General features: G+C 39.6%; 1 protein-coding gene across 3 annotated transcripts in view; it reads left to right on the top strand.

The window, feature by feature from the left end:
• The window catches only part of SIK2 (salt inducible kinase 2), a 55,274-nt gene that overhangs the window by 1,782 nt on the left and 36,768 nt on the right, over nt 1-16,724 (top strand). For all 3 annotated transcript variants that reach the window (XM_056322854.1, XM_056322853.1, XM_056322855.1), the window contains exons 2-3: nt 8,065-8,181; nt 11,354-11,417. In XM_056322854.1, coding sequence (XP_056178829.1) covers nt 8,065-8,181; nt 11,354-11,417 — 181 coding nt within the window. The remainder of the gene's footprint in view (nt 1-8,064; nt 8,182-11,353; nt 11,418-16,724) is intronic.

The following is a 16,724-nucleotide window of genomic DNA, read 5'->3' as shown; positions in this document are numbered from 1 at the left end:
GAGCTTAACAGCTCCCCACCTCTGGCATGTTTTTTCCATGTTTTGTCCTAAGAAACTGCTGAATTCCAGTGCGTTCTGATATAGTCTTGAATTTCTTTAACCAGCTTTCCTCTTCTGAGGAGCCTCGTGTCCAGTCTGAAGCCTTTTTGTGTTCTGCATGACTTTTTTACAGCACGTTTGCCTGTTGTTGGAGATCTGTGTCAAGGTCTTTCATTTTTCAGTACAGCTACGTTGACTTTCTGCAGCAAGTGGTGCAAGCGTGTTTATCTGGAACTTAACTGCTGAGTTAGTTGCTGGAAGTATTAATGTGGTGTCTGAGGAAGGGGAGCCCTGTTAAGATTAGTTCTAGTGATGCTGGCGGAAATTGATTCTAGCCAAACTCTACTTTGAATAAGCACTTCAGGTTTGGTCCACCACACTTGATTTGGTGTTAGTTCACTGTGTACGTGGAGTGGAAGTCCTGCTTATTAACATTTCGAGATGGAAGGCTGTTCATATTTCAAGCTCGTTCTGAACTGTTGCTTAAATTTATTGAGTCGCTAATTTCTCACATTCGTATGTGCCTTTATTAAACTCCTAGTGGAAGAATATTCTAGCTTTTTAGGTTCTGGAAGGGCTGTATTTATGTATTGTCAGGTCTGTACTGCGGTAAGACCTGTGCTGTGTTGCTGTTGAGACTTGCTCAGAAAACCCTTTTTAAAAGGACTGTTGCCTTTTCTGAGTTTCTCATGAATCTCTCTATTCCAGCCCTTTAAATTTGGAACCTGTTTGTTGTTGGGCTTTTTTAGCATCGGTACTTTGAAATTGTATTTTATATGGCTTTGACCTATAAAAATATTTTCCTGGATTTTTACATAACTCTGACTAGCCAATAACTGTTAAACTAAAAAAAATGGGATCTTTTTACCTTGAGATATCAGCACTTACTGATTATGTACAGGTTCCATCCTTTTTATGGAAATCTTACATATCAATATAAAATTGTAACTTGAACTGAAAATAATACATCTATATAGCTGCTATAAATTGCTAGCAAAGTATAGGTGAAAGTAAAATGAAACTGGGCATGAAGCAGAAGATTACAGAGTCTACTACCCTGTCTTATGTGTACACAAACTCACTTAGAAGACATAACTTGAATCCTATATTAAAGCAGCACTAAAATTGCATGACTGAATAGTCAAACAGAAAGAAGTGTGGAAGTTAGGAAAAATGGAGGGATTGATAGGTATTTGTAGTAGTAGCGGTCGCGCATGACCCTTTTTAATGACAGTCCATACAGGGTGCCCCAGAGGGGGCTGCATGGTTGAATGTGACCTGTGCTGCTTGTTTGTGTGTGTGTTGCCATTTAATTTAATGACGTGCGCTTTCCTGCCATACTAATTTATCCTGTTGTCAAGAAATCCTGCGATCTCACGGTAACTTTTGTCAGAGTCATGAACAAGTAAGCGAAATTTTTCCTCGTAAGGAGGAGTCTAAGAAAAGAGAACAAAAGTAATCGAAAACATGAAGCTCAAGATGATGGATACTTGCTTCTAGTGAAATATGATGACCTGTGAAATAATGAACAATAGTGAAATGCTCTCGGATAGATGAAGGTACTACTTGGAAAAAAGCAATGCGCTTTAAGGATGAAGGAAAGCCTTTGTGAATAGGCTGTGTGTGAAAGAGTCGTGTCCCCCACCCATCCCCAAAAGTCTGTAACTGATACCCCCTAAGGATTAGTCATCTACAGAAGTATACTCGCCATAGCTCCTCGGACGAAAATGAAACCCTTCCAACTAGTATGTCCTTACAGCTCACCATTATGCTACAGGTGGTTGGCACTTACCTCTGAAAATTGCTGGCTCCTGGTACAAGATGTGAAACTAGTTTAGATGTGAGTGCCTGATCGAGTGTGCTTAGGTACGTGTAAAAGGGAATGACACAAGCGGAGGCAGCAGCTCCCTGTTTACTTCCAGCAACAGTTTGGGTTAGTGGAGTAATTCAGTGGGAAAATGACACTATTGGGCGGGGGGGGGAAGACAAAAAGACTTACAGTGCTGGTGTAACTGTTTGCAGCCATGGGCTATTTTCCTTAAGAGTAGTGATAACTATTTAAAAAACAAAACAAAACAGCAACCAAAAAAAAGCCAAAGATAGAGTTGCAAAAGTTGTGTAATTGTCCTTATTTTGGCATGTGCCAAATTAGAGGTAGTTTGCTTGTGCTGTAGCAGTATGATTGACCGTACTAGTGGAATGAGAAATCATTTCTATATGTAGTCGGTCTCTCTGCACTGTCTTCAAAAGATAAAGTGATGTTCCAACATCTCTGCAAGATGCTAGTAGGTGTTAGCAAGCTGTATATTCAGGAACAAAATGCACTTTTCGGATAAGAAACTGTTCCCCATCTTGAAGCAGCTTCTCCACCTCTAAGAATTACTTCCCTTTTGCCTGTCATCGTGACACAGCTGAGATTATGGACAAAAGTGAGCAGTTGCCGTTGAATGCACTGTTCCTTCTCACATCATTATGAAGAAGTTGCTAGATTTTAAGTATTTCCAAGTGGTTTTTCTCTAAGTCTATGGCTCTGGCAAGATGCATGAAAGCTGAAGTTTCAGAATAGACTGAGATACCTAATCTGCATTTGACTGTAGAAGCAGCGGTGCCAGCTGCTACTATGCTGCTTCTCCTCTAGAAGCTTGCCACTGTGTGCACATACATAATATACACATTGAGAGTTGTACGAGGATTGCAAATAACTAAATTTTTTTTCCTTCAAGTAGGCACACGCTTTTACTGTGTTCAAAAACAACTGCTTAATAGTACCGAATAACTTCCCATTGTAAGACAAAATATGGTTTGATGTAATGTGGTGGGTTTTTTAAACTAAAAACCTATTAAAACTGGAAATACAGCTTGTTCTTCATTAGTTCGCATCTCTCCCTCATGCATCCCAAATAAGCTATTCTTAATTAGTGGAGAGCTGTGCTTAGAATTATCTCAGATATGAAAGACCAAGCTAATGTGGTTGCACAACACAGACTTCTGTGAATATATTAGTGATAGCTGATAACTGAATGATCTAGCTAAAGAAGTCTTGTTTGTCTTTTTTTGAACAGATTATGGATGTAGCAGCACAAAAATGCTTTTCTTGATGTGATGACAGAGGTAGCAAGCAGCCTGCTGAGACAGTGGCTCACTGTAGTGCTCCAAAACAATTTGTTGCCCAACATTTGCGAAGTCACATCCAGCATAATCTTTCTAGCTCCATAGTTGCCTGCAGGAGTTCAGTATTAACTGACTTAATAAAGAGCATTTTATTAATGCTGTCATCATCATCTGGCAGTATCTTCACAAAAACATTTTTGTGGAAGTATTCATCCAAGTCCTTGATGCACTGTTGTACCTGGATGCCCAGTGTGTAAACAAAAGGGATCTTTTCAGACTCCAAAGCTACAAATGCAGCGAACTTTCATCAGTGATACATTGCAATGCATCACTGTTTTTTTGGGGTTTTTTGCTTGCAATTCAGTAAATAGCGTTGCAATTTTGGGAATGTTTGTATAGACAATATAGAATGTTACTATGTGCTTCTGTGGAGTGTTCACCTTCTGCATCTTGTTCTAAACCTACAGTCGCTTGTGGTATGGGGAGGTAAGGAAATGTTTCAAAACGAAGGATTTTTCTGGAGCCATCATGTGCTAGGAAATGTGTGACCTTAAAATTTTTCTTGCTCACACACTTTCAGAAGGATTTGGTTCTGGTGTTTCAGTGGTCTTTGGGAATTGTATTTCTAAATATGTGCAGCAAGGAGATAGAAAACTTCTGGAAAAGGAAGAAAGTGGGAAACACAAAACACTGGAACATGAAGCACTGTTCTTGGCCAGAAAGTGTAGTGAAGGTTATGGCAGGATTTATAGCCATGCTTCCCAAATTTATATGACCCATTTTTTTATTACTTTTTTTAAATGCTTCTTTCCTCTAATGAATTTTTACTAGTTGTTGCTCAGGAAATAAGATCTGCTCAAGGATTTTAACCATGTAAAGATGAAAAATGTCTTCTGCATGTTTTTATTTTATACTTACTTTTTAGTAAATTTAGTATAAACTTCAGTAAATGAAGTGGTTATATAGTTGCATAGTCTTGTTAACCTTGGAAAACATACAACTATGGTAGGCACTGATTATTAAGAAATTTAAGTGGAAGTGGAAATATTTAATCTCTAAAACTGAAGGACTGAGTTATCTAGGTTTTTCTAGAGAAGTGGATACTTCTGTTATCTGGGAAAACAAAGTTAAAAACTGGTTGGGTTTTTTTTGCTTTGTTTTGTTCAAACTCATTGCAGATATTAGAAGCTAGGAAGTGCAGTGTTCAGGATAATGCCTGATACCTCTGGAAAAGGTTGGCAACATAAACACTTGTAGATAGGCTTGGAAATGGTAACCGGCTGGTTTTGAAAGACTTGTCCTTTCAGTAAAAAGGAATACTCAATTTAAGAGCAAACTGTGGAAGTGCCAAACTGCACTGGAAAAACCACCAAGAGTCAGTGTACTTTTAAAGCTAGGTTTTTCACTAGCATAAGGTGATGTGAATAAAGATTCTTTGGAAAAAGTAGCGCTAGCAAGCCATACGGTTGCAGAATTCTCCCCCTCCTAGTAAGGAGGGGGTGAGAAGAATAGAAGAAGAAAATATGAATATTTGTGCTAATCAAACTGATGATACAGTGATGGATAGATAAAGGTTTGGCATGAGCCCTCAGAGCAGGCTGCTGTTGGGGGTTTTTTGGTTGGTGGGTTTTTTGTTCAAACTGTCGAACCCCCCCTTAATTTATTGCTTTGCTGCAGTTTCACTTGGTTGGGGTGGTGTCCTCTTCTGTGCTAGATCTAACCTCTTTTCTTTGAAGTCCCGTATAGTTTTGCTTTTATTAGCTTTTCTGTACTGCACACATTTCCTATGTACAAGAAGAGTAAATGGGAGAAAGTTACTGCAATTTTTTTTTTTTTTTTTTTTTTTTTTGCATTTGAAGAGAGCTTTGTAAAATACCTAACTATGGGGAGAAAATGCACAGTGACTGTAAGGTGAAATTAAATGAACCAGAGCCTGGGAAGGAGGCAGTCTTAAAAATTGCAAGTGATGCAGGCTTTAGGTAAAGCTTCTACACTGTTGTCTACGTGAAGAAAGGAGGAGGTGAAGAGAGAAGCTACTGTAAATACCGCAAGTTACCGAGAGGCTGATGCTGTTTGTGTAAATCTTTGTTCTAATTAGATTGCCTAAACTTTAAATACACCAAAAAAAATGCAGCGGGATTTTTTTTGCATTACTCTAAATCGATAAAGGATTTAGACTTTCCCGAACCCTGATCTAGCCAAGATTGGAGATCCCTTGTCGCTTGACTGAATGATGTCAGTCTTTCATATCGCGGAATGATTTTCACATATTACAGAATGTATTACCATTCTGTGACAGGCGTGCAAGATTGCTACAGGTAAATCTTTTCATTAGTTTGTGAATAAGAAATAGCGGGCTCCATTCCTCTTAAATCTGGAGGTCACTCAAATAACAGGTATAAACTGGGATAGATGTGGAGGATGAAGGAGAAACCAGCTTGTGTGTCTAGTTGATTCCAGAGACACAGTATAGATTAGAGGAAGGGGAGAAATGTGACTCATGGGTCGTTGTTAATATATATTTCCTGACACATAAGAATTTGGTCTGGCTTTCATGGTTTGGTTTGATTATTTCAATGTTTTGTAACTTTCTAGTGAAGTGATTTCTTCTTAGGCCAATAAATTGCACCTGCAAAAAAGTAAACAATAACCAGAAGTCATTTTATTAGGTGTGATCTTAAATTAGGCCAGGGGGACTTAAAGGTATGGGGTTTGTGTGGTGGTTTTTCTTAAGCAGCTGAGTGATTGTTTGGATCCTCTGCTGCCACATGGCACATAGTCAGACGGAACAGGGCAGCAGCCTGCTGTTCTGCCTTCGTGGGTGAGTGGAAGGGGACCTGCGGAGAGAAACAGCAATTGCTGCAGGGAGCAGTCAAAGGGAGTGCAAACCTGGCAAGAGCAAGTGGGAAGTCTGCATTTGGATAGTCCGGTCCCGTGCATGTTACTGTTCTTCTTCTGCCTGTCTCTTACTCCTTCCGTGTGTGAAGCCAAGCCTTTATTACCCAGTTTTATACATGTCGGGTGTAAGACAGCAAATTCATGTTGTTGGAAGGAATGGGAACAGGATGAGGCGGGTAACAAAAAGGAGCAGAAGCAGGTGTTCCACAGGTTTTATTTGCATGGTTTATAGTCAAAACCCAGAAACTTTCAAAGGGAGACCTGTAATCTTCTAGGACGCACCATCCTGAGCGTGACTGTTCGTGTGTGCTTCTCAGTGTGCAGTGTAGTGTCACGTGCGAGAGGGCAGAGTAGCTGCTTTACGGAGAGGGCTGTAAATACAAATAGCTAGCAGAAGACAAAAGAGAGAAGCGTGTTTTGAAAAGATAAGGCATTAGGATCCCCTAAATTGCCCTCTGTTATACTAGGATAGAAGAAAGTTGCAGGGAGCTGGGGAGGAAGAGGGCAGTGTGGAGTGGCTGAATGCCCTTTTAGGTACCGCTTCTTCCAAAGTGTCCGCTCTTAGGTTTTGAAGAATAAAGACTATGGAGTAACTCAAGGGTAATGGTGAAGGTGGTGTGGGCTGTGAACCTTTTTTCTTGTTTGCTGTCTAATGTATGTAACATTATTCTTACAAATATATACTGGGTTTTGGTAAATCTGCTTTAAGCAAGTTCCACATCAACCAAACATTTGATTAACAAAACCCCCACCTGTCTTTTGAAAAAAGTTTTTAAAAAATGTTTGTTTGCTTTGGAAAATAGTCTTGTTCTGCTTCAGCTAGGTAAGACTGCATCTTGCACCTTAAAACTAAAACCAACTTTTCATTGATTACAAAGCTAGATCAATTTATTCACTCATAGCAGAACCTTGTTTTTCTGGTGGTTGGGGAAGACAAGTGACTTTTGAAGAGGTTATCAAGCCAAAGCATACTGAAATGAAGTCAATAAATAGTTAATTCTGAATTCAGGTGAGTCCATAATCAGCCTTACAGGAGATAATGAGGTTCACCTCCTGTGGATTTTAGTCTCCTGCATAGCAGCTGTCTCCCATAGTTCAATAGTTTGTGAAATGCAGTTATAATTGGAAGCATTTGTGTGACTAACATTGTTTGCTCCTGCTTCAGCATTAATAATGAGATATTCAGGGTGAATAAACACCATTTCTATATTCAATAGTTTTTAGTATTGTTATCCTTTGCATCATGGCTTTTATAGCAGCTATATTTTTCTTCTTTGTTTTAATGTTTTTTTTAAATGTCTTCTGTTTGAAATTTTCAGTCTCCTAAACATGCTTAGTTGTCTGTAATTCACTTTGCAGGTATTGGCTAAAAACAAGATCTGATTTCTGAACTAATCGAGATCTGTTTGCAAGGTTTGAGTGATAAACATCTGTACAGAGTTTTTTCCCTGAACAGATGAACTGTAGATGTCCTTATGTAGTAGCATATTAATTACAGTTAAAATAAGCATGTAACGGCTGAAAACACATGGATCCACCATGTTTTGATTATTTGTATTGAGTCAAAAGTTTTTCTTTTAAAATACCGTTTTTCTTTTGTGGAATTCAGATTGGCTACCTTGACTTGAGAAATGGACACCATTAGGCTTTTAAAGAAGATCTTTGTCTTTACAACACTGCTCCATGAAGGGTCATCAGTTGCTCCCACCTGCTACTGATATAAAAACATTCTGCACCTGGGCTCGTTGGAGCACTGGCCTCCATCACCTGTTCTGTGTCTTCCATTTTTTTGTAAAACTTCCTTTTTCTGAGACACTGTTGTTAGGAGATAGTCCTGCAGCCGCTACTGACGTGTTTAATGTTATGTTGCTGTGTTTTTCAGTGTGGGACATGTATTTCTGAGGTAGAAGAAAGCCCCCAGTTATCTGGGGTTGCACCGTTCCCTTTATAATAAAGGCTAAACTAATGAGGAAAGTGTTGGGGAGCTTTAATCTCACTTTTGCTGTCTGTCTGCAGGTGGCAATAAAAATCATTGATAAATCTCAGCTGGATGCTGTGAATCTGGAGAAGATCTACCGAGAAGTGCAGATAATGAAAATGCTTGATCACCCGCACATTATAAAGCTCTACCAGGTATGGTTAGCGGGGGGGGTTTTCCTCTTCTCTTGCTCCTGTATGAAGAGTTCACTCTACACCAGTGACTCCTGGCAGATCACCAGCCTGTGACAAAGTCAACTTTTCTGGAACTGATTTGTGTTGGATAAGTGTTTCACTTTATTGGAAGTGCATCAGTTGTGGTCTTTTTTTATTCTATGGTACCACGAGGCTGGCCATGTTAGATACTCACACATACCTGAAATCGGCTAAAAATACACAGAAGGTTGTAAATTTCATGTTAGTGAAAGAGCTGAGTTGGAAATACCTGGTGATGAGGCTTTTCCTGTTAGCAGGCAAGGTAAGCTAGAGCAGGGTAGGGATATTCAACGTAATGTGTCCACAGTGAGTAAGTACTAGCTGGGAGGATCTGCGAGGTTATAGTGGTTTTCTTGAGCTGAGTCTTGGCTGAGAATTGCAAATCGAGGAGTAATTGCAGCCTTTTTTTCTTATCCAAAGATGATAAGACATGAGGATACGTAAATCCAGATTCTGCAGACGTGCTTGTGATGTAAATGCATGCACCAAGGAAAAGCTTCCCAGACACTTTATCTCAAAGTGCATTTACGAGGAGACAGATAACTAGTTCTTTAGATTTATTTTTGTTGGAGTCTTGCATTTCACTGTGGATGTGGACAACTTGTTATTTATCCTAAAGTGAACTATGTATGTTGTGGAATTGAATGCATCCCTTTAGAACACAAATGATGAATAATTATGGTACAACAATATGTATTTACATAAGAGATAAACCTGCACTTGTGATAGTGCAGATAATGAAAACTTTTGAAGGTTTTTACTTGTGACTTTTTTAGTGCACGTAGTTTGTATAGTAAAATATAGTTTGGTTTGTTTTCTCTTCTCTTTCATTTTCTGTTCCTGTTAGCTTATGGTAAAATGTTTGAGGCTGCTGGCTCAGAAGCTGAGGCTTCTGCTTCGGATAACTCTTGCTTTTAAGGCCTTCCTGGGAATGTTCCCTTTGGGGTCGGTCAGTGTGCTGTTTAACAAGTCAGATGGTGCTTCTGAGATACTCTTGTGCTTGTTTCACATAAACCTAGCTCAACAAACAAATGAAGGTTTGTGCGTGCTAAAACTAAACTTTTGAATTTGAGTTCATCTGATGATGTCTATCAAGGCAATGTGAGCACAAGGACTTGGACCTGTGGTGTTGGAGTTGTTCTACTGACTAAAGACCAAGATCCCAGTTTAGACTGATTTAGCTTTAATTTCACCTTATGGGAGAGACTGGCGCTTGCTCTTTTAAAATGTCGATTTCACTGAGTAGAGGCGGACCTTAGCGAGTTAAATTTCAACTAGCTTGAGTAATACCTGCCACAGTTCCTTCTGAATTAATGACAAAACACAAAAATAGTAGAGGAGAGTCTGAGAACAATGAAATTAAGCCTGGAGATCAGCAAGATCACTTGAAGAGGAGGCCAATTGTTAGGTGGTGCTTACAGCTTTACTGCTAAGGAGTTGGCTTATTAGAAATGCATTTGGTAGATAGGTGAGTTGACTTTTTTAAAAGCCTTCAGTCAAACTGTCTCACTAGTTTGCTTGTGTAGTGTGTCCATAACTGCACTTTGTCCACGCTACAAGTTTCTGGATTGTCTTATGTCAAGGAACTGCTGAGGATTATCGAAGTTAGGTAATGAAGCTAGCAATCTTGGCTTGATTAAAAATGGTTCCATCTCTATGTAATCCACAGGCTGTTGCAGCTTTCTGTCTCCAAATGCTGGTTTAAAACAGACTTTCCAAACTGTTTTGCCTTCAGATACAGACATTTCAGTCATAATATGCTTAGCTGTTGTAGAATTAAACAAGGGTGCAGGAGTGACTGAAGAACTGCCGTCTTGTTCTGTCTGCTGGCTTGTCAGTTTTTGGTAATTCTGCTGTTTTTATAACTATCTATATATCTTTCAGGATTTGCCTTTTTTTTTCTTTTTTTTTTTTAAAAAAGCATTCCTCTAAAAAGTTTACTTGTGAACAGTCTCCTAGGGCCTTTAAACTTGTGCATAAATGCAAAAATCAAATTCAGGAAGGCCTTGTCCGCAGACAGCTCAGGCTGAGCTATTTTACTGTGGCTATTGAAATAGGCCCAAAATGTCTTAAGTGTTGAAATCGTATTGTACTGCAGGGAAGTCCCAAATTACTCTTTTATTTTGAAGTAGAGGATTTTTCACTTTCAGTGTATCTTTTGATTATGCTGTTTGTACAACGCATTCCTGAGTAGCTGTTCAAGCAATTGAGTAGATCATTAGAAAGAAAGCTGCCAGATAACTGACTGGGCTGCCTTTTCCCAGCTTATATCGTGGAAGTATGGAATTTTGAATTGTTGGGTGAAATCTTTTGTTCAAGGCCATGAACAACCGTTCATGGAAAAGTTTTGAAGTCTTCCCCTTACCCTCTTTTTTTCCTGTTTATCTCTATTCCTTCCGGCCTCCCATATTTTTGAACTGTGAGTAGTTCTTGTAAGAGGAAGGCTGAAGCTTACCAGAAGAAGTAGACGATGCTTAAAGCTTGATGGTTTTTTTTTTTTTTACTCTCCCCACCAGATGATATAGTGAGGATGTGATAGTTTTGTGCTGTACTATCCAACCGTACAATGGGATTCTGTGATTGTGGTACTTTTACCTGAATTTTGCCAGGTTTCAAGACTGATGTTCACTTGGTTTTCTTTTTTTTTTTTTTTTTTTTCTTTCTGTAACTGGAGAACTGTTGGTAACAGCGGTCAGTATTGTCCCAGTCTTCTTTTGCAAGCATCAGCCCATCAGCATGTTAGAAAAGTTGAGCAAGGGAATTACTTTAGGCTAATTCCTTAAAGGAAAGTCTTTTAACTAGCTGCTGAGGATACAGTAATTTTGTATTAGTTGCCTGTGGCTGGGAATCCTGTCCACCACCACCTCTGTACGGTGGCTTTATGAAGTATTTAAACCTTATCCTTGTGCTTAGCATGCAAGTGCTCCCCTTGAACTTGTTGAGGTAATTTGGAAAAAAAAACCGAAGTGAAAGATTGAGATAACTGTATGTGCAAGGCAAAGACTTTCACGTCTTTATCAGAAGAGAACCATGAAAAGAAGTATCCACTGGGGGGGTGTTTGCTATTTGCTCTTCCCGCAAACAATCTCATGTGTGATTTCTCCATCAACAGGTGATGGAGACCAAAAGCATGTTGTACCTTGTGACAGAATTTGCCAAAAATGGAGAAATTTTCGGTAAGCAAGAGAATATTCTCATGTTCAACATTTTAACGTTAACTTCTGAAGTTTGTTAATTGTATATCTTGCCCGAGGTTCCCTTTCAATGTAGTATGTTACTTTCCTTTGTCACGAGATGTGTGATGACTGTCACTGTTTCTCATTTTGGAACTAAAACTTCAGGGAAAGCTGTTCCAGCGTATGCTAACTTAAGAAAAAGGTTAAAAACTACTGATGGAGTGAATAGTAAAAGTGATTCCACACTCCTGAGGCTTGCATTCTAGTATTGAAAGAGGTTCCTGCACGCTCTCTTCCTTCCTGATTGTGGTAACGGCCGCAGTAATAAAATCTTCTGTGCCTGTGTAACACAGACGTGGTTATGGCAGCCAGGTTGTAGCCTTTCAGCTCTCCATCAGTGTAGCTTGGGTAAATGTCGTAACTTTCAAGGAGTCAGGCTTACGGTCTGCTGTGCCGTTATGGGTTACCTCTAGGATGTTTTGTCTTCTATAATTGTGCGGTGCCTACATGTCCCAAGTTACAGTTCTGAGATTTTTCTAAGGTATTGAGGCTAGGGTAGCAGTGAAGTCCCTTCAAGGAGGGACAAGCTGAATTTTTCCCCAGAACGAGCTATATGTTGCGGTGCTCCTTTTTAGGCCACAAAGAAGAAATATGTGATATTAAGTAGTTCAAATGCATTTCATTTTGACCTGTGTTAGCGCCTTTAACTTTATAATGTGCATTAGCGGTCAAAGTCTTTTTTCAGCTCCTGCATAGCTGATGAAATATTTGTGTGAGCCAGTGTTCTTTTGACCGAAGACGAGCTTGCTGCTCATAAACTCATTTGACATAGTTTACAACCTGCAGAATAGCAAGACAGTGTTCTAGTAAGGCTGGGATGATAAAAATACCAAGACGATAACTCCCATTTCTGTATACAGCGTGTTAGCGTAGGTCCGTTTTGGGGTCTGGTAACCTTTGAATATCTTGTGCCTTTCTCAGGAATGTGGGTTTTGTTGCTTTGGGTTTGGTTTTTGTGTTGTGGTGTATTTTTCTGAAGGAACAGCATGATTTGCTTTACACTGAATACCATCTGGAAACACTGAATAAGAAGAAAGGGGATTCTGTGTTTCTCACCTTCTAAGCTGCTTCTCAAACCAGTGCTAATCTTGAAGCCCAGCCATGAAGCTACAACTGTGCTTGGGTTTTTTCCTTCTGAAATCTTTTCATCTTGATACTTGCCTTGGGAACTACAACACTGGAGGCTGTTTATCTTGCAAGATTTGTATGCAGACTTGCCTAAGACAAAAATCTATCTAAAAATTACCTTTATTCCTACATCAGGTTAAGTTCGTGTGTCTTGTGTAATTTTAAGGTTTCATATATGAAACATGCTCAGTACTCAGTCAAGATTCTATAACAACGTATTAAATTGCATTTACGTGACCAGAAGGTTTTTTAGCTGCTGCTTTATGTGAGAAAGTTAGGTGGCCATAGGGGAAGACAAATTAACAGAAGGCAAAAAATACAGAAGTTGAATCAGCGTGGCTGAAGATTCTCAGAGTAGCTTGGATGGTAACTCTTTTTGGCTTCTTGCCTTGGCTTTTATATGTATCGCTTCCTGTAAAACTTTGACTTAATCTCTCTGTTCGTTCTGGAGAAGCAAAAGCTTTTTAGGCTCTGAGACCTTCCCTGTGTGCAGATACTTTAATGTGTGTTTCAGGCAGAGTTTAGCTAATTCTCTTAGACCTTGTTTGTTCTTAAAAAAAAATTAAGAAATCTTTCTGGGTCCATTATTAGACATTTAGTATTTCTGTGCAGGCTTTTCTAAATTATTTTTTCCTGATCTATTGGAATGACTTCTCAGAGGGGCTTTTGTAATTAAGGATGGGATATTCTGCGGTTGTATTTGCCACTGTTACGTGTTTTTGGAGGAGGAAGCAGAGTGGAAGTAATGGCAGAAACATGTTAGAATTTCAGAGGGGAAAAAAAGTCTTGTCTGAGAGCCTGCAGAAAAGACAGAAGAGACAGTGAACTACAACAGTAAGTGCTAGGTGAAGAGCAAATGATTGCTGTCTAGTAATAACAAATTTGTTTAAAGTTTGAATGGTATCCAGGGCAATGAGTTTATTTTCCGTGAATGAGTCTAGCATATCCTAGTAGGGTAACGGAAGAAAGGAATAGAAAAATAGGAGAGGAGCAGAAATAGTCTCAAAGGTAAAAAAGATCTTTTTACCTGGAATATTTCGTATATAGCAGGTACTGTTGCTTTGTTTAGGAATTGGACTGAGGTGTTCAAGTAACAACCTTTCTTGGTTAAGACCTGATTTCATGAGTTCTGTGCTTGATATCCAGGCAGTTAGAGTTCTCACATGCATTTTCATTGCAGTAACAAAACTGGAGCTGCTGAGGGTTTCTCTGAAACTGTCAGCATCACCACGCGGAATGAACTTGGGGGCAATGAATAGAGTTTGGCATGTAGAGGGCCCTGGTGATTGGAGTGCAGTAGAGATGGAGCCTGGCTGATCTTTTTTTTTTTTTTTTGTACACTGCGGGGCAGGGGGATGGATTGCATGGAAACAGAACTCAAATGTTCAAAGTTCTGTCTTCTTGTCTGGGTTATCTTTTCCCACCTTTAAGTCCTTATCATTAGGCTGCTTGTGTCAAAAGCAGGATGTCATGTCCAGGGCAACTTTGATGTAACTGGAAGGTAAAAAAAAGTAAGGTAGTATTTTAAAAACCAAAAAAGTAGAAAGGTGACTTGCAAGCTTTTCCTCTTTCCTGTCCTGATCCTTCTTTGAGTATATTGAATTTGCTATGTTGAGTCTAACAATGTGTGTGAAATAAAGTCTCCCTTTTACAACACGTAGTTTCCAAACAGCACAAATAGTGGGATTCTCTTCTGGAGTCCTGTACCCAAGTGTCTTCAACGTTTTGAACATTTTGCCACGCATAATCCTGCTTTTGGGGGGGACTTTCATTTTCTGTTAGAAACCTGTGGAACCCACTATTTGTTTAGTTAATCAGTCTCCTGGCAGCATTTAAGTATTGTGCTTTGTTTTGTTCCTTGACTAACCTTTGCATTTGGGGGGGGTCTTAAAAAACAACTGACAAAAAACTCGCTCTAGGTTTGTGGCATGGAGCAGCTTATTTAAATTTTTACTCAAAAGCTGCTGAGGTGGGAGAAGTATGATGAGAAAGACAAACTTGAGTCTGGTGGGGCTGATCTTCCTTCCTGTTCCTCTGTAATCAGTGAGGAGTGAGAGGCCTCTCCAGGGGCTGGTTCAGAGCTTTGACTCACCCTCCAGAGGAGCCTCTTTTTTCCTCTCCGAGTACAGGAGGAGCTGAGAGAGAGATTAGACTCCCTGGGTTGAAGTTAGCCTTTGTGATAGCTCTTCTGAGTGACTTTGCTATTCAGCGATGTACAAAATTTGTGAGAGTTTATAGAAGTCCTTTTTCTATCTTCCTCTTGAATAAGATACTTTAAAGAAGGTAGCATGCTCTTAAAGATGGTTGTCAGTAGTTGGTAACTGGTAAATGTTCTCTTAATGCCATGTCAGGCTTTCAAGTTCACTGTGAGTAGCCTGGTATTAAACCTCATTGAGTCTTTTCAGCTCTGCTAAACCATCGTTTCATAGTGCTGACTGGTAGTTCATGGACAGGATTATTTTCAGCCCCTGTACTAACATTCTTCGCTGTGGTCATAGCTTCAGTGAAATTTTGTATACTCCACAGCAGTTCTGAATTTGCCTTTTGTCAGTTAATGTCATTGCAATAAATAATGTGTTTAGCCTAGGCACTTACAATGCTGTTACATTTTAGATTTGTTTTTTTTGTTAAGGTCTTTAGATGTAATAAAACGTTTGAATTAAAAAGATTTCAGTTGTGCTTAAATCCTTTACAGATCTACAAAGTTTCTAACGAGCAGTTTCCACTGTGTTTTTAGAAGTCCTTTCACAGCCATGGTCTTGTAACCTTCAGCACCCCTCACCTGAAGTCTCTACCACAGGTGGGATGCAGATTATCTGTTAGCTAAAATAACCACAGGGAACCTGTTCTGAAGGGCTAATTCCCTAGCTCCTCATCAGTGACTGTTCCCATTACAAGGCTCCAGACTGGGCAGCAGGAAGATATTAAGCCTAAAACCAACGTAATTGTTCAGCAAGGGGAAAGGGAATATCCAGCTTTGAGTTACGGTTCTTTCTACCCCCTCTTGCTTGCAGTCTGACATACTACATGTGCGTTTTAAAAGCAGTAAACATGACCAAACTACCAGCTTGTGTGATTTATGTCTAGCTTAACAATTGTATTTAAAGGAATGTGTTGCTTTTGGCTGAAGTTTGGGAGCAGTTATTTTGATCTTGTCCTTCAGTTTCCTCATGTGGCTTCCCACTGGGTTTTAGTGTGAAAGTATCAAACAAGTAAGTGATGATAAGCACAACTTCTTCATCTAGCACTCTAGTGCAGGATCTGACACATGACTAGGTGACTATACCTATGTATGTACTTTTCTGGCACTTCACATTTCTTGTGTGAAATAGAAAAAGGAAGGAGAGAGACTAAGAAACAGTTCAGAGGCAAATATTCCAACTGCCAGGCATGTGCCTGGGAAGAACAGCTTAACTGCATTTGCATACTCACTGTGGTATTTTACATCTCATAGCAGAGTTTCCGGATTGTTTAGGTGTTCCTTACAACCTTCAGTCTGTTTTGCCATTGGACGGTAGGTTGGGAGGACCCTGCTGCCTAGAGAACCGCCAGGAAAGAATGGGATACTGTTGGGCTGTATTGTTGTGCTAATAGTCCTGCTCTTACAGAGGCATCTCTCTGCTTTACTGTGAAGAGCCATAAGATTATCCTGAGGTTTCCAAAAACATTCACAATGGAAACGAAATGTTTATTTCTTTTGCCGGATGCCAGCCAGGGCATCCACCACCCGCTTTAAAAAATTACTTTTGTGGAGGGATAGTAATGCACAGAAATGCAAAATAAGCTCCTTTAGCCGGTTCTGTTCATGCTCTGCCTCCCTTGTCCTAGAGGGTACCTTAGGACTTGAGCCTGTTTTTGCAAGAGGCTCTTGTGCATTCACAGTGGGTACCCAGTGGCTGTGTGGGAAATAGATCAGCCCAGGTGGTCTGGTGGGTCTCATCTTCTACAAATGCAAAATCAAACATCCACGAGAAGTAGATCTCAAAGTAAATCTTTTTTTTTTCTTTTTTTTTTTGAATAGCAAAGCACTGAACTTACAGAGAGGCTGGTAAATGTTTGGAAGAACGTTTCTTAAGCAAAACAGCAGCTAGATGTGAAAACACTCCTCCATTAAATATA

This window comes from Falco biarmicus, chromosome 20, assembly GCF_023638135.1.
Source record: "Falco biarmicus isolate bFalBia1 chromosome 20, bFalBia1.pri, whole genome shotgun sequence".
NCBI lineage: Eukaryota > Metazoa > Chordata > Aves > Falconiformes > Falconidae > Falco > Falco biarmicus.
The sequence above is the reverse complement of the archived record's forward strand: the minus strand, read 5'-3'. Positions and strand labels throughout refer to the sequence as shown.